At 47.5% G+C, this 24,279-nt stretch overlaps 2 protein-coding genes across 6 annotated transcripts in view; both read right to left on the reverse strand.

Moving 5' to 3' along the window:
• The window catches only part of LOC146757784 (matrix metalloproteinase-24), a 43,815-nt gene extending 27,884 nt beyond the window's left edge, over positions 1–15,931 (reverse strand). The window contains exons 1-4 of one of the 2 annotated variants that reach the window (XM_085520120.1): positions 15,748–15,931; positions 14,101–14,249; positions 10,427–10,543; positions 8,043–8,347 (exon numbers count right to left, since the gene is read on the reverse strand). In XM_085520120.1, the coding sequence (XP_085376246.1) occupies positions 8,043–8,347; positions 10,427–10,543; positions 14,101–14,249; positions 15,748–15,846 (670 nt within the window). In that variant the 5' untranslated portion in view covers positions 15,847–15,931. Of the gene's footprint in view, positions 1–8,042; positions 8,348–10,426; positions 10,544–14,100; positions 14,250–15,146; positions 15,284–15,747 lie in introns of those variants that run through there. The other variant, XM_085520121.1, reaches the window with a different exon arrangement.
• A 2,531-nt stretch (positions 15,932–18,462) lies between these two features.
• On the reverse strand, positions 18,463–22,481 carry LOC107322827 (uncharacterized). Of its 4 annotated transcripts, none has more exons than XM_085520615.1 (5): positions 22,195–22,481; positions 20,313–20,438; positions 19,615–19,776; positions 19,293–19,382; positions 18,463–18,843 (listed from the first exon to the last, which is right to left on the reverse strand). In XM_085520615.1, the coding sequence occupies exons 1-5, from the start codon at positions 22,270–22,272 to the stop codon at positions 18,583–18,585; spliced, it is 717 nt and encodes a 238-aa protein (XP_085376741.1). In that variant the 5' UTR covers positions 22,273–22,481; the 3' UTR covers positions 18,463–18,582. The 4 variants fall into 4 exon arrangements, with proteins under 4 accessions (XP_085376741.1, XP_085376739.1, XP_085376740.1 ...); XM_085520613.1 differs by having other exon boundaries at positions 18,463–19,020; XM_085520614.1 differs by having other exon boundaries at positions 18,463–19,017; positions 22,195–22,480.
• Positions 22,482–24,279: the final 1,798 nt, after the last annotated feature.

A 24,279-nucleotide genomic window follows, 5' to 3' on the forward strand; every position in this document is an offset into this window, starting at 1 on the left:
CTGTCACAAAACACTTAAAAGTATACTGCATTGAAAGCAGAAATTGCATTCAGCTGTGATCAATAACGAGCACTGTCAATATTGCAAAGCTTTAATATTCTTTGCTCTATCAAATTTGTTGCACGAGCTCAGCACTACTGAAATGCCACTTCTATCTTTGTTTAACGACTGCACATAACACAAAAGAAAGCATTACTTACAGAGATGCTGTCCAGCAGTGAAGAAGAATCTGAAGACAGAAGTCCTCCATGTGTGCTGGTGGGCTTTCTCTCTTCTCTTTACTTTCGTAATTCACAAAGTAAATGGAACATCTGTTCCATGAGCAGCTACAACAGCTAACAAGTTTCTCTGATGGAATTAGGTGTTGTTTTTTTTAACTATAATTTTCTGATCCTTTACTTAAAGCCTTCTATGTTTCTCTTGTCAGACACAACAGGGATATAATCTCCAACTGTTGCTTATTTAAGGTATTTGATTTTTTTATGTTTTATTTTTATTTTTACCATGGATGGCTGTTATGAAGCTATGCATCTATATACTTGCTCAAATTCAGTTCAACATTAAAATATGATTTTAGAGAAACATGGCTTATGGGAACTGGTCTTTGAGCAGTTATGGGATGAAACCAATGATAAGTAGGTATGAGACTAAGTAATGAACTGTTTTCCTTTTCAGTGGAGTGAATTACTATAAAAACACCTGACAGAATAAGTGGAAATCTGAATACAATCTTATGCCCCAGAACTTCCAACATCTACACAGAAGTCTTTCAGGTAACGCGTCTTCTGCAACAGAAGATAACTGAGTAGCTTCAAAGCACTTCTGGTTTTCGCTCTGAAATATTCTGATGTTGTTTTCAACAATACAGTCAGAAGCCTGAAAAATAATGATGGATTCAAAATGCCATTTATTAGAACAAAACTCTTTAGATGTGGAGATGTTCTTTACCTGAGAAATCAGAGAAAGAAAATTAAAAATGTATTTAACAGCCAGAAAGCAACATTATAGGTATACTGTGTGGTGACTACAGGAGCTGTTGAGCTGCTTATTATATTAATACTCTGTAGATTTTCTTCGTTGTTCTGAGCATTTCCTTAGAAAACTAATATTAAAGTAGAGCAATGAATACAGAGGAAACAGGATTCAATTTTGGAATTGAGGATAAATGTGAGAAGGGGTTAAAAACAGCTGTGTTTTCTTTTTTAGCAAGCACGCATTGCATCTGTACAGTTCAGATAGGTGGACTACAAGCAGACTGTACAGTCATCTCAGAAAAGGGCAAATAAAGACAATTAAACAAATCACACTATTTTAATCAAAGGCATCAGAGAGGATAAAAGTCGTGTAATAGGCAGTGGTTCCAAAGTGATGTCTTATGATGACCAGTTTAAATAAAAGACAAACCCACTTACACAGTCTGCTTAATACGAGGCAAACTGTTACCCTAACACACATCCAATACACTTATAATACTCATCAGCGATGCTTATAGCAGTACATAGAGTACTACCATCTACCTTTCCATGCACATCAGTTCTCCCTCTTGAATAGTGACAGCATTAAAAGATTCCTTTTACTAAGGAGGGAATTTGCTGCCATCATTCTATAAGCTGAAAACCTTCTTACAGCTCTGAGCTGCTGTGAGGAGATTAAAATACAAGTCCAACTAGTATAGAAAACTGCCTGACCTACACAAAGCAGAACCATTACAGTAAAAATACAAAGAAACACTGAAGATTCATCCAAGGTCTGACACACACATAAACAGGGGTTAAGTGAAACAGAACCATACATTTTCTAGTATTGAGTGCTTCTGTAACCTGATTTGAACAGTTTTCCGTGTGAAAATGCCTCTTTAACAAATGAGAAGCTCACACTAATGTGAGCTGATGCAGGTCTTCCTAATGATTATTTCCTTGAAGAACCCGATTCCCACCTGCCAGCCTTGTGACCATGCCTGGTACCCATGGGTGATCTGGGGCTCTGAAAGCCAGAAGTTGCACTCTTTGTGCCACTGAATTCCACAGAGGAAGCAGGGATGGGAGGATTCTGCCTTTAGGAAAAGGGATAAAATTATCACAGGAATCTGGAAGGACTGTTATATCCACACTGTCAAGACAGAAAACAACAAAGCTGCAGCAACAGACACTACTTAAGAAGAGAACAGAACAGTTCAGTTGGAAGGGACCTACAAGGATCATGGAATCCAATGGCCTGACCACTTCAGGGCTAACCAAAAGTAAAAGTGTATGTTGGAGTGCCTTGTCCAAATGCCTCCTGAAAACCCACAGGCTCAGGGCATCATTAGGAAACCTTTTCCCATCCCTGACAGCCCTCACAGTAAGGAAATGTTCCCTGACACCCATCTGAGCCTCCCCTGGGTCAGCTCTGTGCCATTCCCATCCCACCACCGCTTCCCAGGAGCAGCTCCCTCTGCTCCCCCTCCTCAGGGGCTGCAGGGTGCTGTGACCTCTCAGCCTCTGGCTCTTCAGACCAGGCAACCCCTGTGCTCTCAGGCCTGTGCTCCCCACAGCACACATATCCCAGCCCTGCTCTGTGTTCTCCTTGGGATGCCTCCAAGGACCTTAACGTCCCTTTCACATTGTACAGCCCAGAGCTGCACGCAAGACTCAAGGTGAGGCCACACCTGTGCTACACACAGCAGGAGAATTCCTGCTTCTGACCGGCTGGCCATGCTGCATTCAGTGCACCCAGAATGTGGTCTGCCCTTGGAGCCGGGCACACCGCTGGCTCCCGCTGACACCAGTGCTGCCAGTCCCTTCCTGCTGAGCTGCTCCAGCCAACAGCTCCATGCTGTGCCTGCACGCTCTGCACATGCTGCCTCCACAGATTAAATGTCAGCTCAGAGCGCTGCACCTCCTCCCCACCAACGGGCAGAATTGTCCCCTCAGAGGCCGTAACACTCACTGGACAACAAGATTCTCCTCCAAAATCAGCTGCTCTAGCCAGAATTTCTTCCTTGACATCCTTGCTGAACACTGACCAGCTTTGATGGCCTCTGGCTGTCCCAAAAACCCTGCTGAGCATATGCCATGTCCAGATGGCCGCTTGAGCATTTGTTCTGCTGTCCAGCAAGCTGTTCACTGAAACAGCACTTGTCCTTGTGGTGGAAACAGCCACAGAGAAGGACTGAGAGCTTCTCTCTAACAGGAGCCTTCCTGCCAAGCAGCTCAGACCCTTCTCCACAATCCCTGCAGGAGCTCCTGCAGGCGCTGCCCCCTGCACTGACGGTGACACAAGCAGGTACTGGCACTGCAAGCAGAAACTAATAGCTGTGTGCACTGCAGAGCTAATAGCTGCAGCACGTTGGCACGCTGCACACTCAGTCATGTGGTGCTGACAGCAACAATCATAAAAAACAAAAACACGAGGAAGATTTGACGGGGATTATCAATGATGTTATTTGCAATGTTAATCAGGGGATTAAAACTGACTTCTCGTAATTAAGCCGGGTTACAGAAACATCTGAGTTGTCAGAAAGGTATGAGAAGAGTCATGCTTAAAGTGGATATCTAACATGACAGTTCAGTTTCTGCCACTTGGTAAGATACGTTTTCAAGCTATTATTGCAGATCCATGCAAATACATTGTTAACAGTTTAATATAAAGGCTAGAAAATACTTGCGCTGGCCCAGTTAACAATGGATGTCATACAACACATCTGCACTTGATTCAAGCTAGGTACGGCACTGAGGCAGCCATGGGAGTGGTCACAGCACAGCACAGCCTGGGTGTGTCTTTCAGGCACAGGCTTTGCAGCCTATAGTGAACAACGTATGGCAGCAGCTGTGAGTCCTGAGACAGCTATTTCAGTGTGTGCTCAGCTTCTCCTACACTTTCACATGAAAAAAAAATGCCCAAGGCTTGGAGAAAGCACAGCACAGTTATCTTTGATGTGCTTTCTGGTAATAGAAACAACCGAGATACTGGGGCTGCGTTCATGAGCAGGCAGCTCATTGACCAAGCACTCCAAGCAGCCAACAGGGGCCACCTGGCTCACAAGCAACCCATACCCAGCACACCACTAAACGACAACAAATCTGAAATGGATTCAGCTGCCTCCACGTGCCCACACACTGAAGTCGAATAAACAGGAGCCTCAAGTCTGGGGTCAGCTGAGGGCTGAGTGCTGCTTTCACTGCTACTGAGAAGCACCTTGAAGGGAAAATAAGAGATACATTCTCCTACTGCAACCACTCCAGTGCCTCCTCATTGTGTGGTTGAGCAGCTAATTTATCTCTAAATGAAAATGAAAACCATGCTCCTCTTTCTCAGTTGCTTCCTGTTTGTCACATCACTTGTTTGCCTTGATCCTTCTGAACTCCAAGCCTGCCTTATGCTTGTAGCAGCTCCCACTGACACCCCACTTGCAATACTTAGCAAAGGAATCCTGTACACATGCCAAGGACAGCTCCATGAATTCAGCTTCCTACTCAGCTCTGCATAGCCTTATGTTAACTATATTAGTTTTCTCCACAGCTTACTTATGGCAACACAGGAGAAGGTAGTAGAATTAACTTGAAAAAACAGTAGTCATGAATTGATAGCACACTATTACTTGGCTAAAGGAAATGTATGCAGAAGAGAAACTGTATTTAAAATACAATGTGAAGGGGACTGCATTTACCTCTTCACAGCAGAAGATACAGATGTGCTGGAGCACACATCCTTATGAGCCCAGTCTTGAACAACCAACATTATGCCTATTACGATCATACCACTGATTTTAATGGACACAGTAACAGTCATGATGTCTGCAATAGGCAAAGTCAGTATAACAATGATCATGCAAAATAATGAACACACAAATTGCAACTGACTACGCACTGGCTGCTGTGATAAACTGCTTCTGAAGTTCAGCCGGTTACCGCAGGGTGTTTTCACATGATTCATACTTTGATGAATGGGAGCACTGTGACAGGCTGTGCAGAGAGGTGGTGTACTGCCCTTCTCTGAGGGTATTCAGAACCCATGTGGGCACTGTGCTGCTCTGGGGAACCTGCTCTGGCAGAGGGGGTGGAATGGGATCTCCAGAGGTCCCCTCCAGCCTCTACAAATCCATGATGTCACATTTCCCATAGACAAGAAATGACACAGAAACATCCATTCACACCATCCTTCATTTCTCCTGCCTGGACGAGCCTCCATATGAAATGTTTCATCTCTGTCCACACAATTAGCACAACTACTGAAGACTCTCGAGTAGTTCTTCTTCAGGGTGACAGTTGCATCCAGCCATGGATTTAGTGCAACTCCTCAGGTGCTACAACATAGTAAGACAAATGCAGACCGACAAAAGCAAACCTTCAAGTCATATCATTTTGCAACAAAACCACACGGAGCTCTCATCAGCCAAGTGTTCTGTGGATCATGGTGCCAGCCTCAGCATCCTGACACACTGACCATATGTCTACCTTTACAACTACAACAAGGAGACACCATTCAAATTTCCCTTACAATTAGCACATTCTTATCAGGAATTGAACATTTTACAGGTTCCTTTTTGCATAGGAACACAAGTGAGAATGCTTTGCTACTGGTCTGCTGGTAATGCTTTGTGGGTTTTTTCGCTGAGACCATTTTTCAGTTCTATACTGCCCCAAAATACCAATCATAAGAACAAGCAAGACAATGTGTGAAGAAATATTTCCTATTAAAGAAGCAATATTGTCCTTGCTAACGTTTTATTTCCAACAAAAAAGGCACTGAGCTGATTGCAGTTAAGGAAACTGACAAAGGAGAAACTCTCTAGGAGCTGCTAACTACATTTCAAGTAAAACACATCAGAATGTGAGACCATGAAGCTGGTGAGAGTTATAATGACAAGAGATTGTGAAACAGAAAGAAAAGCCCTCCTACAAAGGCCTTGGCCACCTCTAGCAATGAGACAGGACATTGGCACATTAAGGCTATGAATACAGGCAAACCAAGCTAGTCATGTTGAATGCCCACATTTACAGTGCTGAGTATAGGCTCACCCCGTCATCCTCCACACATAACATTCCCCTTCTACCATCAGCAATTCCCTTAGATGCAGGGGGCAAATATGATCACACCATTCTCATTTCCCTTCCTGGTCACTTTTATAGATGGTTTAAAACAACTATGCCATCCAGATAATGCTGCACCCAAATACAGAAGTAACATTCATGCTCTGGATAGGAAAGCTCAATGCTTTAATCAGTAACCACAGTAATAACCACAAGCAGCAGAATGCACACCAGTCCTTCAAACACCAGCCAGAGGCACACTGAGAACATCACCCAGCAGTCTGGCAGCTCAACAGGGAAATGCACCACGTGTTTTCAAGAGCCACTGTGTAAGACATAGTTTTCATACAAAAAGAGGCCTTCAACTCATTGCAGACATTGCTCTCAAATGGTGTCCTAAAACACACGCACAAAAAAAGGAAGAAAACCTCAAGAAAATGACAGTGTCGTACCATTGTACCAAAGAGGAAGTTTTCCCCAAAGCCACCCCTCCAAGACTTCAAACTGCCTCCCATCCTGTTATAAGAAGGAAGTCTGTGGGTTGATAAAAAAGTAAAACTTGCCAAAAGCTCTCCTTCCACCTTCCTGTGAGGAGCTCCTGTTCCAGCACACCTGAGGGTCTCTTACAGGCCTGCCTACCAAGCTGCATCCTGCACACAAGCCACCTTCCCATCCAATATGGAAACTGGATAACTGCTAAGGCCAGACAACTTGCACAGACCACTGATGGAACACAAAAGCAGCTCTCACAAGGCAACTTCTCAGTCTTTGATTCTCAATTTCTATCCTCAAAGCAATCTATGAACTGCCTGCCAGCCATAAACACAGCAATTAAAATTCATAACATCTCAAAGATAGCAGAGTGCTTTTCCACCACAACATCATCTCCCACGCTCTCCACAACCCACAGGCTACAACCTCTCTTTATTTGATCATTTAAACATGCCTGGAAAGATTCCTTCTCTTTCCCTGAGAAAATAATTATCTCATAAGTGCTGCTTTCCTTCAAATTAGCATTTCCATACTGAATTTAGCAGCTCTATTTCTTATCAAAGATGATCTGATAGATATCAACTCAAAACTCAGGGATTTTCTCCGTTTGCATTCTATTCTGAAAGAAAGCTGCAACAAGAATCTGTCTGATTGAAGGAAGTTATCACCACTGCATTTGTTCTTAGACATCATAGCCATCATAGATGTGATCACAGACATCATGGCCACACAAAGGCTCCTGTGCATTTGAACTATTTAAAAATCAAGTCATTTACATGCCAAAAGCTTCAAATCTTTATAAAATGTTCCAAAACATGATTTTTGAATCCATGTTCTTTCTAGCACATTAAAGTCAACAGAAATTCAAGATCACTGTAAAATTCTGGTTTCCCAAATTAAGAAGTTTTACAAATCACCTCAATCCTGAATCAGAGGTTTTAAAATAAATCAGAAAATGCACATTGTCGCTTGACAGCAAGATAAAGCCACAAAGACACCAAAGCTTTTCATTGCTTAATATCAAAAGAACAGTTCTTCTAATTATCTGCCTTCCTTAACAAGGCAGCCAGCCCCATCCTCTGACAGAAAGAATAATGACTGCACTCACGCTGTGGGAAAATAAATATAGATTCACATATTCGAAATACAAATGCCTTCATTCTCTTCATTTTCTGTTCATCACTACAACCAGCTAAGCATTCTGTGGGACACAGTTTACAGGCCATGATCCTCCTGTTCATCTTGTCCCTTGGGAAACCCAACCTTCTGCAGCAACAGTGGCCCAGATCTCAAGATACTCAGTGAGCAAGAAGATGCATCCTTCTGTTCAACCCTCAGCATGTACCACATGCTCGCAGCAGCATGCACTCACAAACCTACTAACGAGATGGCTTATCCATTTAAGGCAATACATGCTTTAGAACACATCTGAACTGCCGTTTGGGAAGGGAAAGCTCTGCTAAGCACTTCCAGTTATAAGCCTTCCAGTGTGCTTACATTCGACTTTTTCTTATTCTGAAAAAGAACTCGCACTCTTACCATCATGATTGGAATTTCCCAGGGTCCACGGCTCATCTGAATCAAAGTGAGTGTCCCCTCCTATTCCTGGTCCAGGAAAGTAAGCGTGAGCTAGGAATCCACCCTCTCCATCAAATGGAGAACTGTCTCCATGGAAACCAGAGGCAAAAAATATCATAATATCTGCCTCCTTCCTGTCATTTTTAATTTCATGGTAGGGGACCTCTTCAAAGGTAAGTGGTGTCACTCTCTGCCAAACATCAAACGCCTGACGAATGGCTCTCCTTGTATCAAGCTCTCCAACCTTGGGGGTATAGTTGTGTACACTGTAAATGAGAGAGAAGGAGCATTTAGAAGTGCAGATTTCAGACTTACTATAACTCATCCGCAGTATTTTTACTCGACTTAGGCCATGACAAGTTTCGCTGTTACAGATAAAGTTACCAACAAAATAACAGCCTGGATGTGGACTGCATTTACTAGTGAGGATAATCCCAGTACTGAGGTTCATCTTGTAATTGCTATTCTTCCAAATCCTCACTAATAGAATTAAGTTTAAAAACAAGTAAATTATTCCATATTTTCCCTAAATATACCATGCTAAAATAGAATCCACCATATGAAAACACTTGACTAGTAAAATGCTTTTTCAGAAACAAACCTTTCAGTAAATCCTTTTGGACTAAAGGGCCACTACTGTGAACCTCAGTCCATGACAGCTAATGCTGGGGTTAATTAAAAAAAATGCCTAGGTCCCTCTTAGAGCCATGTCTGCCATTTACAGCTGTGGAAATTACAACAGGTACAAAGGGCACAATAACACTCCCTGAAAGAGCAAATCCTAAACTACAAACACTATTTTTCAGCACAGACACCACCGTTAGCTTTGCATTTTTGCCAGTGATGAACAAGAGCCTGTATGAGGTGATCAAAAATCTGCATGGCTATTTGGAAGGCAGCATTGTCGCCACTGCTGAAGTGTACAACCACCAACTCACTGTGCTCACATTCACTGTTTGGCCTCCCTAAATGTTCACCAAGTGTCAACAGATGTCAGTGGGTGTCATCTTTTTCCACACAGAAGAGTTCAATTCCACACCTCTGCTCCACATATGCTCCCATATGAGATGCCGTTTTGTCAGACTGCCCCTCTGCTACTGTCTGTCATATAGCAGCAAAATGAAATGGGGTTCAACCTCTACTGCCATCCCACCATCTTCCAAAAACATAAAATAGGAGGTACAAAAGCATAAAATAGGCATTGCTTTCAGAGTACACCTCATAGCTTAACTGCAGATATATTTCTCATAATTGTAAACTTCAGCTTAAAGAGTGCTGCTCTTGGAGTTTTGGTTTTGTTTGTTGGTGGACATAGAGCAGACTCAAGGCCCAAGGAACATCCATCTATGGTAAAGCAAACACTGCCAGTGTTTAATGAAACTACTTCAATTTAATAGAATGACTGAGAGATGAAACATCCTGTAATACATTTAGTGGTAAAATAAGACATCCAAGACCGCAATGTCACATACTCTGCCTCTCACATCTTCACATATACAGTGTAGCCTTTTATCATTTCAGTTCAAGGAGTAAGTTTTGGAGAAAGATTTGAACTAGGCCCCAGAAATAATTCCTTCTACCACTCTCAGTGCTCCCTCACTGTTCAGTGGAAGAATCCTCCTTTGCCTCCTCTCTCAGAACTACTGAAACTCCACAGACTCTAATTCTCCTTCCCTTTACACTGTCATCTCTCTTGCTATATATAGGCTCAGGCAAATTCCCTATGCCACTCATTCAGATTTCTACCTCTTCAATACAGATCTCTTTCTTTCCATTTAAACTTGGCTAATTCATATCTTCTCCTTAGTGCCTCATTCCTAAGCATTACTCCCCCCAAAATTAGAAGGCCATACTTCTGGAACTCTCATCTGCAAGGGCTTTACATTTTCTTTTAATAGTGACAAACCATTGTGAACGTCATTCAGCATCATTAAAAAGCAAAGGAGCAAAACAACTAACATAAACCATCACCATGTAACACTCATTTGACACTTGCTGATTACTTCAGCATCTTGTCTTAGCTGGTCTAAGTCTGGACAAAAGCAAAGGTTTCACTACATGACCAAAATTAAGCACTCTGCAAAAACAAACATGCAGCAGAATGTTGCACATCAGTGAAAGGAGAAAGCATTACTCCTTTAGACAGTAACATCCCTTCTGTTTAAGGGGTCTGTTTATTTGAGAAACATACGATTTGAGGGTTAGAATCCTGCTGACCCCAACCTTAGCTGCAGTTCCAAGGATTACATTTCATCAGCATTTAGATTTCCAAGGCCATTTGTACTCTGAACAAACACAAAACATTTTTCTCCCCTAATTATAAAGAGTGAGTGAACAGACTATACCTGTAGGTTATATGCTTCTGTCTCCATTTCTGCCCTGTTAGCGCATACCGCTTTTTCCTCCGGCTATGGCCTAAGTGGGGATGATCTGGAACTCCACATCGAGGCTTCTTCATCCACCTAGAGGAGCCAAAGAGCAAAACAGAAAGCTAATGAAGAGTTTGGCAAAGAGATTCAGAAGAACTTGATGGTGACTAGAAGACCTCCTGGGGATGATGAACACACACTAAGAAAGGCCCAGTATTCCCCTCCTTGTGCAGAGCTATAAACTCCATCTCTGCTGACATTCCACACACATCAGCACACCAAAAAGGCTTCATTTTTCCTTTGGGAAAGAGATACCAGGGGCAGGTAGCCCTCATTCTTGACAACAACTGATCAATGAGACCATGAGGGACCCGGCATCCCAGGCTGCGTGTGCATATACACTAGGATCAAATTCTTTTATCACCTTCTGCACCTGCTCTACCTCTGCTGAAGTACTCCTGTCTTGGTCAAAGCAAAAGAAAACCACACCACCACCAGCAAAAGCCACCCCAAGGCAGAACTCACAGGAGAAAACCAAACAAGTGCCACCAGTCCCCTCTCATCTACTGACTACAGCTGTCTGTAATCACCAGAACAGGACCCCAAAGCCACCCAACTCCCACAGCTCCTCTGGGTAACACTTGTCTCTTTGGCTGTAACTCACAACATAGGAAACTCCTGCTAATACACTACAGTTTTTAGCACAACCTTACACAAAGTGCAGCGTGAATTAGGTTTTTCTTTCATACGCTACATGAAAACTCTGGTCATCTCAACATCACTCTCCTCAGGCCCTAATTACACTGTCAGAAAATTACCTTCTATTTTCTTCCAGTATCTCCTGGAAGACAGAGGCCAGCTGCAACACACTGCTCTGGGCTTTAAGAACTTCTGAAGCCATAACTCCTATGGCATCAGCACTCGCAGAGCTGACAGCAGACTTTCATTGCGCACAGCTGCTTTGTTCCTCCTTTGGATCCCAATGTATTTAGTCCAGAACGAACTCCCAAAGTATACTACAGCTTATTCCATAGTTCAGCTACACGTTGCTCAAAATACATCAAATACAAAATGTCTAATTACGTGGTGTCCTGATTCTGGCCAGGTTAGTTGTTTTTCTTAATACACCAATACACCATTGCTGCAGAACAGCATGGACAGAGTCAAAGGCATTTCACCTTGTGCTACCCTGTCAGCGAGGAGCTGGGACATACAGAACCTGGACAGCTGACCAAAACAGACCAAAGGGATATTCTGTGCCACATGGCTTTACACTCAGTGATAAAAGCTGGGGGGAGAGGAGGAACGGAGTTCGCCTTCCCAAGAAACTGCTTTACCAGCAAAGGAAAGTAGTGCACAGCTTTTGCTTTACCTAGCACAGCATCTCAACCCACCAGTTCTCACACTTTACCCTTCTAATTCTCTCCCCAGTCCTGCATGGGCAGAGCAATCTAGCAGCTGGGTAGTGCTGAGCTGCAGACCAGGTTATACCACAGCACCTGGCTGTAACTAGGCAAATCTTTTTTTTAAATAGGATACCAAGGGCATTTGGCCACCAGATGTCCTACATCACACTGTTCAAGTATTGACTACTGCATTCCTCCAGCTGCTTGGCATACTGAACCATGGGTAATTTCCTACAGAAGGGACGGCCAGCTCTTGACCACACACAACTGCTTTCCTCGACTCAGGTTCCAAGTCCTCCAGTCCCCTCTCCTGTTTAAGAGGAAGCTGTCACTCTCGGTCTTCTACTGTTGAGCAGATGGCAGTGGTACCTTTGAACTCCCTGATGTAAATAATTAAATAAGACAGCTGTGTCTTGCAGCTCAAGGTGGGGGACCTACACAACAGGCTTGAGATGATGCAGAAGACATACACACATCCGACACAACTAAGACTATTTCTTGGTTCTCCTCAAGCCTATGTGATTACGAGCAATAAAACAGTGAGCACTCCTGTTAGGTGCTAGTGTGCCTTCTCTCCCTGAATACTCCCAGGATTATATGCTTGCTTAGCTGTTAAATCAAATTACTATTCAACCCACTTACAGCAGGCAGACAAAGTTTGCTGAGGTGCTGTTGAATGCAGAGTAGGAGGAGGCTGTTCTAAGTATTCTCCTACGCTCTTTTCACAGGAAATCATACATCCTCAACCTGTTCTCTCAAGACATCCCCCCTTGTCCCTCTGCTGAACACCACCTTCCCTACAAGAACCAGTAAACCAGAGTAACGGCCTTCTTCCTTCCCATTTTCCCACTCCCACTGGCAGGGCTTGTACAGCAGCTTCCACACACTTGGATACCACTCTTGGAGGAAAGCCCAGGCTCAGGGTTTGTGTGTGAAGGAGATAAAGAACATGAGGAGCCTATAATAACCGTAAATAGAAGATACAAAATTTTCTGCCTAACAAAGAAGCCATAGAAACTAATAATTTTGCACACTGACCAATTGCACACCAAACCTTTAAAGGCACAGAGCATATGACATCAACAGAAGTGACAGAAAACTTCACAAATCCAATGTCCACATCCATATCACAGATTGAAATAACAACTTAGCAAGCACCTGACTGCCTCGGAGCCCTTAGAGACAGTCTGCATTGCTGGTTCTGCTCTCTTTGCTCAGCTTCCAGAACAGTACGATTTTCCATAGCTGAGTTCAAGGAAATAACACTGCCCAGCAAAGGCCAGTGAGACTCTCCCCTCCCATTCAAAATGCAGTATCACAGCAGTTAGGACTTCTCTTTTCTTTAGTCTGACTCCTAAGTAGGTACTCCTGCTCATCCCTGTCATATAAGAAACGGACCTACTGATTAGACACAGCAATGGCACAATCCTGCACAGCACATGTGTGCTTGGTTGCAGGTTTTAAGCCTCTGGAGATTTGTTTCAGAAAACGGAATGCAGCTTTTTTCCACCATCAGCAACTGAGTCTCCGTGCAGTGATAAAACCTGCCTTCATACACTGAGTACAAAAGAGACGCCACCTTCTTTTTCTCCAGAAAAATCCTTCTGCTTACTAAAGCTTCCACATACAGTTTGCTCCCTTCCCCCACCACCCAAAAAGCAGCAGCTGCTCACGGCCCCTTCTTCACCACCCTACGTCAACTCACAATCATTCCACCCTCAAGCCTCTACACATCAGCTACACATACAAAGCCTTGCTCTCCTCTAGCTCTGCTTCAATGTAGACTATCACAACTCACTTCAACTCAGCACTGGAGCTCTCCAGAGGCAGCATCTATGCAGATCCACTGCTCCAATTCATTAAGAAATACTCTGTTATTGGTCATTTCTGGAGCCAGCTTTTCACCTAGATCTAGACGCAGATGCAATAAATGAAACCCTTGAGGCTCAATGCCTTCAGAAGCCTCATACTTCACTTTTGCACTAGCAACAGGGATCCCCACATAAAGAATGATATTTAACAAGAGCTTCTAACACTCCCAAACAGCACTGCAGATAATAAGATCAGGCCAGAGTTGTCCACGTGTTCATTAGGGGCACCTCTTTGTAAACACTGAGACTTCTCTATGGGGGTCAGTCAGACAAATCTATTCCTCCTGAAGACTTCTGGCACCTGGGACAACCACCCAGGTAACAAGATAAGGCTGTGAGAATGAAAGACAAAATGAGCCCACATCAATCTTACTCAAGAGTTGTTTGGTCCAAAACTCCTGTTACTGGGATCCCATAAAACTGTTGCATAGTGGCCACTGCAGACTGCACAGCTTTTCCTGACTGTGCGGCAGTCATTTGGCTGTCAGATGGAAGCAAGTAGCCGTAAGTTTTTAACCAACCCTGAAAAAGAAAGAAACAGATCATAAGTTTCTGCCACAGTAAGTTTTTAGCTTAACAAATCGAAGCATTTTTTTAAAGAAAGAGTGACAAACTAGCACAGTAAATAGTAGGCAGCCTTTTCTCTCAATACTGCATCTCCCAACAGTTTTCAGAGCAGAACAATAGGAAGAAGCTTTGTTTATCTCTGCCCCTCTCAAATACAGCTCTGCAGGCCAGGGACAGTGTTTTCAAAACCAGCCAAGTAAACCAACACTTTCTTTTGAATTACTTCACTATCACGAGAAAAAGTCACATTAATTCAACATTAAATGAAAAAAACAAACCAACCAACCAAGAAACCAACCCTGAATGCAGATTTGCTTTCACAAACTTTCAAGGTAACATTCAGCAAAGACACAACAGTGGGTTTTTTTCTGGCCAATACCCAACAGAAATTAACACAACCGTGCTGACAATCTCTCCAACATCCAGGAACACAGCAAAGAAACCTGAAGTATTAATAACCAAGCAGAAGGACGCCCAACTGCTCTGGCACACTCCACATTCCAAAAAGTGGTTTATAAAGCCTTCATAATGCCCAGCTGTCTGAGACAATGCCTGCTTAGGCCAGGATTACTACAAGCCCTGCACAGAGCCCACGAGCTTCCTCTCTCACCAGCAGGACGACATGCCAACCAACAACACAGGAGCGCTGATGGCTGCCAAGAGTAGGGAGGGCAGGAGGGCACATCTGCCTTCACCTATGTAGTGTAGAAGAGGAGCTCAGGTGAGGGACAGCAAGCCCCATTTCTTTTTAAGTAAACGCAAGGGAGACAGAAAGGCTTTGCTTGCACAACTGGAAGAGCATCACAACACAGCACCAGGGCTGGAGGTGCCAAAGCTCACCAAGTAACTGACCTCGCAGCGTGGTCACCAAAGGCATCGCCAACAGCTCGAGCTGCAGAGCTGCTCGGATACGGGCCGCTCTTTGTGCTGCCCCACACCTCGCGTTGCCTCCGACAGCACAGGACGCCCGAAGACACCGGCCGCCCTCTCACCGCAGCCCGCCACCCCCGGGCAGGGCCAGCCCCGCTCCGCCTCAGCCCGGCCCAACCGGCGGGGTCGGGGCACGGCCCGCAGCACCGCACGCTCCTCCGGGAGCACGAAGCAGGGCACGGCGAGCTCCGGCATCCGGTTCGCCCCCGAAACACGAACGCGCCCAGGAAAAGAGCCCGACGCGGCCAAAGGAGCCGCCGGGCAGCGAGGCCGCGCTCCGAGCCCCGCCGGGCAGCGGCCCCCAGGGCGGGCGGGCTGCTCGCGGAACGGCGGGGCCCGGAGCAGCTGCCGGAGCGATCCCGGCGGTGCAGCCGAAGCGGAACGGCGCCGAGATTTCGGGGGGCGCCGAGATTTCGGGGGGCGCCTCCCCGCCCGCCCCCGGCCACCCCCCGCCCGCCGCCCCGCTCCCGCCCGCAGAGTTCCTCCCGGCACAGCCGCCCTCAGCGACGCGACCGGCACCCACCCGGCCGGTGCTGGTGTCGGCGGCGGCGCGGAGCAGGGCGCACAGCAGCGGCAGCAGGGAGCCCGCCCCGGCCAGGCCCCAGCGCCGCCTCGGCGCCATGGCAGCGCGGCGGGGCTCCGGGCAGCGCTCCGGCCCGGCGGCGCGGGCTGCGGCTGCGCGGGGACGGCGGAACTGGGAGGTGGCGGCCGCGGTAACGCCTCTTCCTGCGCCGGGCGGGGACGGACGGCGGCGGCTGGTGCTGCCGGTCGGGTTGTGTCCGTGCGGTACCGGACACCCGCGGCACAGTGCGCGGAGCGGCTCCCGGCGGCTCTGGGCTCCCGCGCTGTAGCCGGGCTCCGTCCCTCCGTGCCGGCCCCTCCTCACAGAACACGCTCCTTTCCCGCTCTTGGAGCCGGGCGGACTCCCGACGGCCACGCGTGGTGCCGTGGGTTCCTCGCGTGTTCTGCTCGGCCGCAGCGCTTGTGGACAGCGGGGCTGCTCTGTTGTCCCGGAGCCCATAAGCGCAGAACATCCCCAAAGCTGCTCCGCACAGCAGCGCCCCAGCACAGCTCGGGGCCGTGCCGCCCTGGCAGCCTGCCCCATGCACACCCACCTCTGGGGCACGGCCTTGCCCTGACCCCCAGCTGGTCCTTCCCTGACAGCTCTGTGCTGTTCCTCAGGCCCTGTCGCTGTCACAGAGCACAGCTCAGCTGCAGCTGCTTGAGGGCTCCCCGCAGCCAGTTCTCTAATAGAGATATTCAAGGAGCTAGTGGAAAATTCTTCACCTTGAGGGTAGTGAGGCACTGGAAGTGTGAGCAGTGGGGTGAAGGTGGGGATCCTGCCCCTCTGCTCTGACAGCTCACCTGGAGCACTGTGTCCAGACGTGGAGTCCTCAGTGCATGAGAGACATGGACCTATTGAAGTGTGTGCAGAGCATCACAAAAATGGCCCAAGGGAAAGAATGCCTCCAAGACAGGCTGAAAGAGAGATGGGGCTGTGCAGCATGGAGAAGAGACAGCTCCAGGGGGACCCTGAGAAGATCAAGTTGTGCAGAAGCCCCGGACAGGGGAGGTGCAGCAGTGTACAGCTCCTCACAGCATGTTTGAGGCAGAGGGCAGCAGGGCTGGTTCAGTCTGGCCTAAGTGTGCATTTCCCAAACAGACACGTCTGGGTTTTTCTAAGTCCTCCAAGAGGGAGAGCAGAGGGTTGCACCCTCCTTCCAGGAACGACCTGGTCTCCACATTTCTGTGCCTGATGGATGCCTGGCCCCAGCGTCCCAACTCACTGCCAGCAGCTGCAGGCAGGGCCCCAGCTGCCTGCTTGCCTGGTGCCAGATATGGGGAAGGAACTCTTGCTGGCAGGCTCATCCATGTGGACAGCCACTGATTTCATCCCATCCAGGACTGAGCAGACACTGCGCTCCAGCAGCTCAAGGCAGCCGCAGAAGGGCAGGAGATGGATCTGCCAGCCAGGTGCTGTGACTAGACCTGATCCTAGGGAGGGCTCCCCATGCCTCCCAACAGCAACAGGCAGCTGCATCAGGAGGCCTGCAGGGTCCTCCTGAGATCTTTGCTGGTCAGCCTAAATTCCCAACCCTTCTGCAGCCAAAGAGCCCCAAGTCCTGATGAGTAGCTGAGAGGGCAGGGGCAGTGCAGTAGGAGGGGCGTGATATTTAAGCACCAGAGTCTTCACCTCTTGAATACTCTGTTTGCCCATGTAGCTCAAACATAGCTCTGAATTCATTATCTCCAAGGACATCATTATCACACAGAGATTACACAGCTCACTTGGCTTTTGTTTTATCTCTTCTGGAGGTCTCCCTGGTTCTCAGCATTGCTTTCTCATGCCCTCTATCTTGCCGCCCCACAGCTTCAGCTCTGAATAGTCTTGTATTCCAACAGGTGCAGAGGTGCATCCAGGGTCTTCTGAAGGCCTTCAGGCATGCCGGGAACACCTCGACCAGAGCCACACCGGATGAGTGGCAGAAGATCAGGTGAGCTTTGGAGGTCCTTAGAGAGCTCTCCTTGTCACCTTTGGGCAGGGCTCCCTGACAGCAGGCCTCCCAGAGCTCACTTGTAGCCCAGGTGCTGCCTGAGCCTTATAGCTCTGCTCTGATACGGAACTCACCATCGCAGATGCCGTGATGTTGGCATCTAACACTGCACTTAAGGCCTTTGATTGCAGCTCATTCTCTACAATATTCTTCATTCTTAAACTATTTCAGTGACTATGGATTTGGCGCACTCAAGAAACAATTCCTCCTCCTCCTCCACACACTGGAGAGGGTGTTTTCAGTGCACTTCTTTACAGCGCTGCGACTCAGATGAGACACCTCAGCAGCGCTTGGTATCAGTTGGATCATGGGCAACTTTTCTCTCTGGCTTGTTGCTGGGCTCTGTTCTTATAAGCATCATCCTTCCTTCCTGCTCTGCCATGACAGAGGCACCTGTGATGGCTGCAGCTGCCTCTGAGAAAGATGGTTGGTGGGAAGCTTGAATATTGAATATTCAGCACCAAACTCCTGCTTGGAGTGAGAAGCTACAGAGGATTGCAACACGTTGCAGACACTTCCAGCAGCTTCTCAGGAGGCTTTGTCAAGGGAAGCCTGCTAGGATGTGTTGGGAGTTGGCTGAGAGAACAGGAAGGACATGATAACCTCAAGGATATTACATCCTTGTAAGAAAGCTTAATGAACAAGAGAAGCAGAAAAACAAGAACTAGGCAGTGGCGAGGATAGAAGTTGTGATGTTGTCAGGATTTTATTAGACTATGTAGTTGGGACAAGGCAACCAATTGTATGTTGCACAGTATGCTAATTACCCAGTCTTCTTATGTCATGATTGTATCTAGTGTATTCTAGCTAGATTTCAAGGAATTCATAGCATTCTGCAGCACGTTTGCTACAAGTTCCCTTGCCTGCTGTGCAGCATCCAGCTCAGGGCTGGAAGGGGACATCTCTGACGGCTCTGCTCTCTCTGTACTTCCGAGCAATCTTTGTCTGATTCTGATGGAGGCTCTCCTTAAGGCATCAGCAGATGGATCCAGCGCCTTCACCTCCTCCAACGCTTCTTTCTCCTGAGTCCCATCCACCTCTTGAAGACGCTGATCTTCCCTGTGCTGAGACATAGCTCTAAACTCATGACCTCCAGGGAAGCGTAGCTTTCCTGTTGAGGCAGCATCAGCACAGACGCTTTGAGGGAGCTTGGCACCTCTGCTGCCTGTCTCAAGTTTAGGCAACTTGACAGGCACCTTCATTGCACGTCCTGTGTTCTTTGAACATCCCTGAAGCTCCTGCTGAAGCAAAGCCACTTTCAGCCTTCTATGCTGACCAGACTGATGAGTACTGGTTTATGAGGCTGCAGTGGAAAGTGCAAGCCACTTTCCAGGTCACCCCACACCAGTATGCTGTGGTAACTCATCCCCAAGCTGGGTTGTCCTTTCCATGCATCAATGCCCAGCCCACACCTCTTCTGCTTTCCCCATCTCCCTCAGATCCATCAAGTAAAGCCCATGCCCTCAGTGCCATGCCACTCTACACGTGCCTGCCAGCACTGGACTTTGCCTACCTCTTCTCGCCTCTTTATATTCTCATGCTCCATCTTCAGCCTGGTCAGGTACTGCCTGTACTCATTGAACTCTTTCAGAGTGCAGACGACCTACAGAGAGACAAGGGTAGATGGTACCCAAAAACTGCCGAGCTAGCTGCCCACCAATGTGCAGGCCCCCAGCAGCAGGGGAGCTGCTCCTCTGCACCCTTCCTGACCCAAGCTGGGGTCCCGCTGCCTCCTCCCTCCTTCCCACGGCTGAGAAGACTCCTGGCTGCATGAAAAACCCCTGGAAAGCCCTCCTGAGGAGACCCGTGTTGGTCAGCCCAACAGCCAAACCTACTCTGCCATCCTTGGTGACCAAGCCCCTGTTCTTCAGGTTCCGCAGGTTGGCTTTGTGGTCGTAGTAGCCCCGCAGATGCGGGTCATGCAGGCTGTTGTACTCTGTGCGCAGATTGCGACTGTACGGATCTCCCAGGTCAAACTGAGGAGAAGGCTGGTGGAGCTGGAAGAGATGTGTTGTAGAGTGTGAATGGGGAAGGAGAGAGCAGCAAAGAGACAGAGACACTTCCAAGCTGCTCACACCCACAGGCTGGCCTCTTGCCTCTTTCCCAAACAGTCATGTCTGGGTTTTCCTAAGTCCTCCAAGAGGGAGAGCAGAGGGTTGCACCCTCCTCCAGGAACGACCCGGTCTCCACATTTCTGGCTGTGCCAGATGAGTGCCTGGCCCCGGCATCCCAACACATGGCCAGCAGCTGCCTGCTTGCCTGGTGCCAGATAAGGTGAGGGAACTGCTGCTGATAAGCTCATCCGGTGTGAAAATCCCAGTTTTCAGACCCTCTCCTGACTGGTGGGCACTGCTATTGACCAGCCCTTGGTTGTCTCCCTGCTGTGGAGCCAGAAGCATCCCCTCATTCCCGTATGCAGTTGGGGCAAAGGGCCATAGGTCCCACAGTAGAGCCAGTGGCCACAAGGCCTCCTTGGCATGGCGGCAACCCCAGGAAACAAGAGCCCTTTTTGACGCTTCCCTCCTCCTCTCACCTTTTCCCCCAGCTTTCTCCTGGCAAAGAGGAGCTTGGTGCCGGGCTGCACAGGGATTTTAACCCCGAGTGGAAGGTCCAGCAGCCAGCTACCTCCTGCTCCAACTTCCTGTCCTCCGGGTCGGAGCTAGAAAGACAAAGACACGCTTGGACACTCAGACACTCCATTCCCCTCTCCAGCCCACCTCCTCTCCCTTTGGCAGCTCCCTCCCCACTTCTGTACCCGATGCTGGGATGTGCAGAGAGGTGCGATTCCCTGCAAGCCTTCTCCAGCACCAGCATGAGGAGAAGTGTCCCTCAGCCTCTGGAGAGCATCTACAGCCCCAGAGCAGCCCTGCATACCCCAGGCTGCTGCACTCAGCCCTCTCTTGATGTAGCAGCGCTCACCTTTCCGCTCTTCCCCACTATGCTCAGAAATTCATCTGCATTTCGGAATCCAGCACTGCCACAGCACTCCATGGCTCCTGGTAGGAACTCTCTGAGAGCTGCAACCTTCCGCTACCACCTCTCACTCCAGCAGCAGCGAACTGAGGCCACCCCAGCCGGAGTTCCAGCCTGCAGCTTTATGTCACTCTCACCCACTGTTGCATCACAATGACGTGCAATGACACGCGGCAAGCCTGCAGCTGCATGGAGGCCCTTCTGGGTGCACTCGTGCTAAGCTGCTCCAGCTGGCCCTGCTTTGAGCCTGGGGCCTGGCCTGGGTCACTTCCACAGCCTTCTTCCCACCGCAACGCTTTTGTCATTCTCTGAACAATACAGACATCCTCGTATATCAGCACAAAACATGGAATGTCCACACAGAAAAGCTTTGCTTGTTTGTTTCAGTGCTCACAAACGCGTCATTCTCAGTAGCTGTGTAAGAACATTTCATGCAGGTCACTCCTATTTTAACAACTCCCAAAGCCGCCTTCTTCAAAAGATCCGTGCAGCCTACCAGCAGCTGCTGTGCTTAGAATCATAGCATTGCTCAGGTTGGGAAAGACCTTCAAGATCAAGTCCAACCTCAACGTAAACATACCACCTAAACTCATTGCAGTCCACAGCTAAGTCACATCCCTGAGCACTTCCTGAAATTCCCACATCTATGGCCCTCCATCCTGCAGCATTTCTCCCTCAGTCTCCCTCATGCTTCATCACGCAAGGCAGGAGGTTTTGCATCAGCAGACAAGGGCTTCTCTCTGCCACTCCCTGACTCTGCCCTTCTCCTCCCCTATCCCTCCAGCATGCCTGCTCCACCAGCACTCCTGAGAAGAGCCACAGTGTTAGTTCAATCTTTGTGCCCAGTGCGCAGAAATGAGCAGATGGTCAGAGTCTACACAGAAGACCAAACTTCATTAGATAGTGTAGCAACCTTTCTCCTGCCCATGTTTCTTCAAAAGCCCAAGAACTGTTGAGGTACCTACACAGGCAGCCTTCCACAAAACTGTGGGGTCCCAGTGGCAGGGGAGCCACCCCATGCCGCACCATCCCCTGCCATAAAAGAGGGGCCACAGATTTCATCCCATCCAGGATTGAGCTGCCTCCTCAACACTCAGGCAGTGCAAGGCATCCAGACAACAGCAGGAGTGGGAACTGCCAACAGGGTGTTGGGGCTAAGCATGTTCCCAGGGAAAGCAGCACAACCGCCTTGTGTCCTCCACCAGTGACAGGTGGCTGCAACAAGTGCTCTGGAAACCCATCCCAAGGAGGCCTGTGTTGGTCGCTTCAATATTCAAACCTACTGTGCCATTACTGGCCCTTAGAATCATCATAGAATCACAAGGTTGGAAAGGACCTACAAGATCATCCAGTCCAACCATTCTCCCTTTACTATACGTACAGTGACAATAATGAAAAGATGGTAGTACATATCCAAAAGGTTATTTACAGGAAAAACTCACCTGTATGGAAGCCCTCAGTCTGCTGGGAAACACCAAGGCAATCACCACCAAGGACCAATCTCCAAGAGATGCTGCCATAGTGGTGGTCAGCCTTTAAATGAGGTCTAGAGGAGGTGGAGTCAAGCTCCACCCCTTCCAGGAGCACAGCTCCATTACTCTTACCTGTGCTCCCACAGCTGACCCAACACTTGCCTCAGCTGATTAATCAGAGGTTCAGGCTGTGATTACCAATCTCCCATACCCCATAGCTACAGGAAAACACTAACCCACCTCTCCTAGCTCCCTATCCAGACACCTCTTGAACACTGCTAGGGACAGTGACTCCACCACCTCCCTGGGCAGACATTCCAGTGCCTGAGAGAAAAAGTTTATTCTTATGTCCAGTATAAACCTCTTCTGATACAACTGGAGGGTCCTAATGAGTAGCTGAGAGGGCAGGGGCAGTGCAGTAGGAGGGGCATGATATCTAAGCACCAGGGTCTTCACCTCTCGAAGACTCTGGGTTTGCCCGAGCAGCTCCAACATAGCTCTAATTCATGGTCTCCAGGGAAGCATAGCTTTCTTGTCGAGGTGGTATCAGTAGAGCTGCTTCCAGAGAGCTTGGAGCTTTCCCTGCCCCATTCTGAGCAGCTTCATTGCACATTCTGTACCCTTCAAGCTCACTGATGGCCATGCTGATCCAAAGCCACTTTCAGCCTTCTGCGTTGGCCAGACTGGACAGTATTGCCTGGAGGACGGCTGCAGCGTCTCAGGCACGGACTCAGGTGTGAACGATCCAAATCGTTTATTACAAGTTTTCACATCCCTTATATACCTTCACAGGTTGTTATTTTCTAACTTTCCCATCCGCCCTTACAACTTTCCCAAACACCTTACATGTCAACAAAGCATTCTACAAAACACTTTTCAACTGTCCATGCAGGCACATATCCAATCAGAGCTGTGAGACTCTTCTTCTCCCTGCAGAGGTGTCCTTGGTTCTCATGCTGTTTATCTTGCTCCACAGCTGCTGCTCTGAACAGCTTTTCTTGTATTCCCACAATTCCCCCTTTTTTGTTTATTGACAAGCTACTACCATACTATAAAATAATAACACTAATTATATTAATAACATAATCATTATAACTCAATCAAGGCCTCGATTGACAATATTCTGAAAATGAAAAAGGAGATAAGGCAAATGACAAAATATATGGTTAAATCCACTAAAATATCAGACGCATTTTGCCTGCGACCTAAGTTCCTACAACCTGGAAAAGAATCCCTGAGAATCCAATTCTGTGTAAATCTGAAATGGGTTAGAAAAGACTTCAATTTCATGTTATCCATTTTAAACCATCCCGTTAGCATGAAGCAAATACCCCCTAAGCTAGCACATTATTACTTATTGTCCCTGGAGAGGCAGAAAACTGCAGAAAAGGAGAGAGAAGGATCATGTTGGCGGTGGATGCGATAGGCAGCGCCAGCAGGGCGTCCCCTGCTTCAAGGTGCACTTTCCCTTTCTCATCCACCACGGATTCTCTCTTGCTCTTTTCCTACTCAGGGTCTGAATGGTATTTTCCATTTGTACACTGCATCCGCATGGCCAGTGCGTGGTACAGAGCCCAAGTGGAACACCTGCTTGCAAAACAGAATAAATTGCCGAGGTTAGCTTTTTTAGCAAGCACCTTCGTTTCAATTGATGCATGGTCATATTTTGAAAATCCCCATTAGTGAGATGAAAAAGAGTTAATAATTGTTATGTTTAAGAATCATCCGTTTGTCCAGGATTCTTTTCCAGGGTCTTATTTTTACAAACTAAGAAGAGGCTAGTTGATAGGCTAATAAAATCATAACTGAACATTACTAGTACACTAAAAGAGCTATTCCTATAATTTCCAGCATTGGTAACATCAAATCCTATTGAACTTATAGTCTATCTACTGCCAAAATAGGAAAGACACACAATAATCTAAATAATGCTTAATAATTCTAATTCTTAAATTTATACCAGTAATGTGGAAGAGTTACCTACTATGTCTTACCATTACTAAAATTATTATTTGCAATACAACAAATTACAAAGCAATATCAATGAAGTAAAAG

Source organism: Coturnix japonica, chromosome 19 (genome assembly GCF_054131305.1).
Source record: "Coturnix japonica strain WE chromosome 19, WE-NBRP24, whole genome shotgun sequence".
Classification (NCBI taxonomy): domain Eukaryota; kingdom Metazoa; phylum Chordata; class Aves; order Galliformes; family Phasianidae; genus Coturnix; species Coturnix japonica.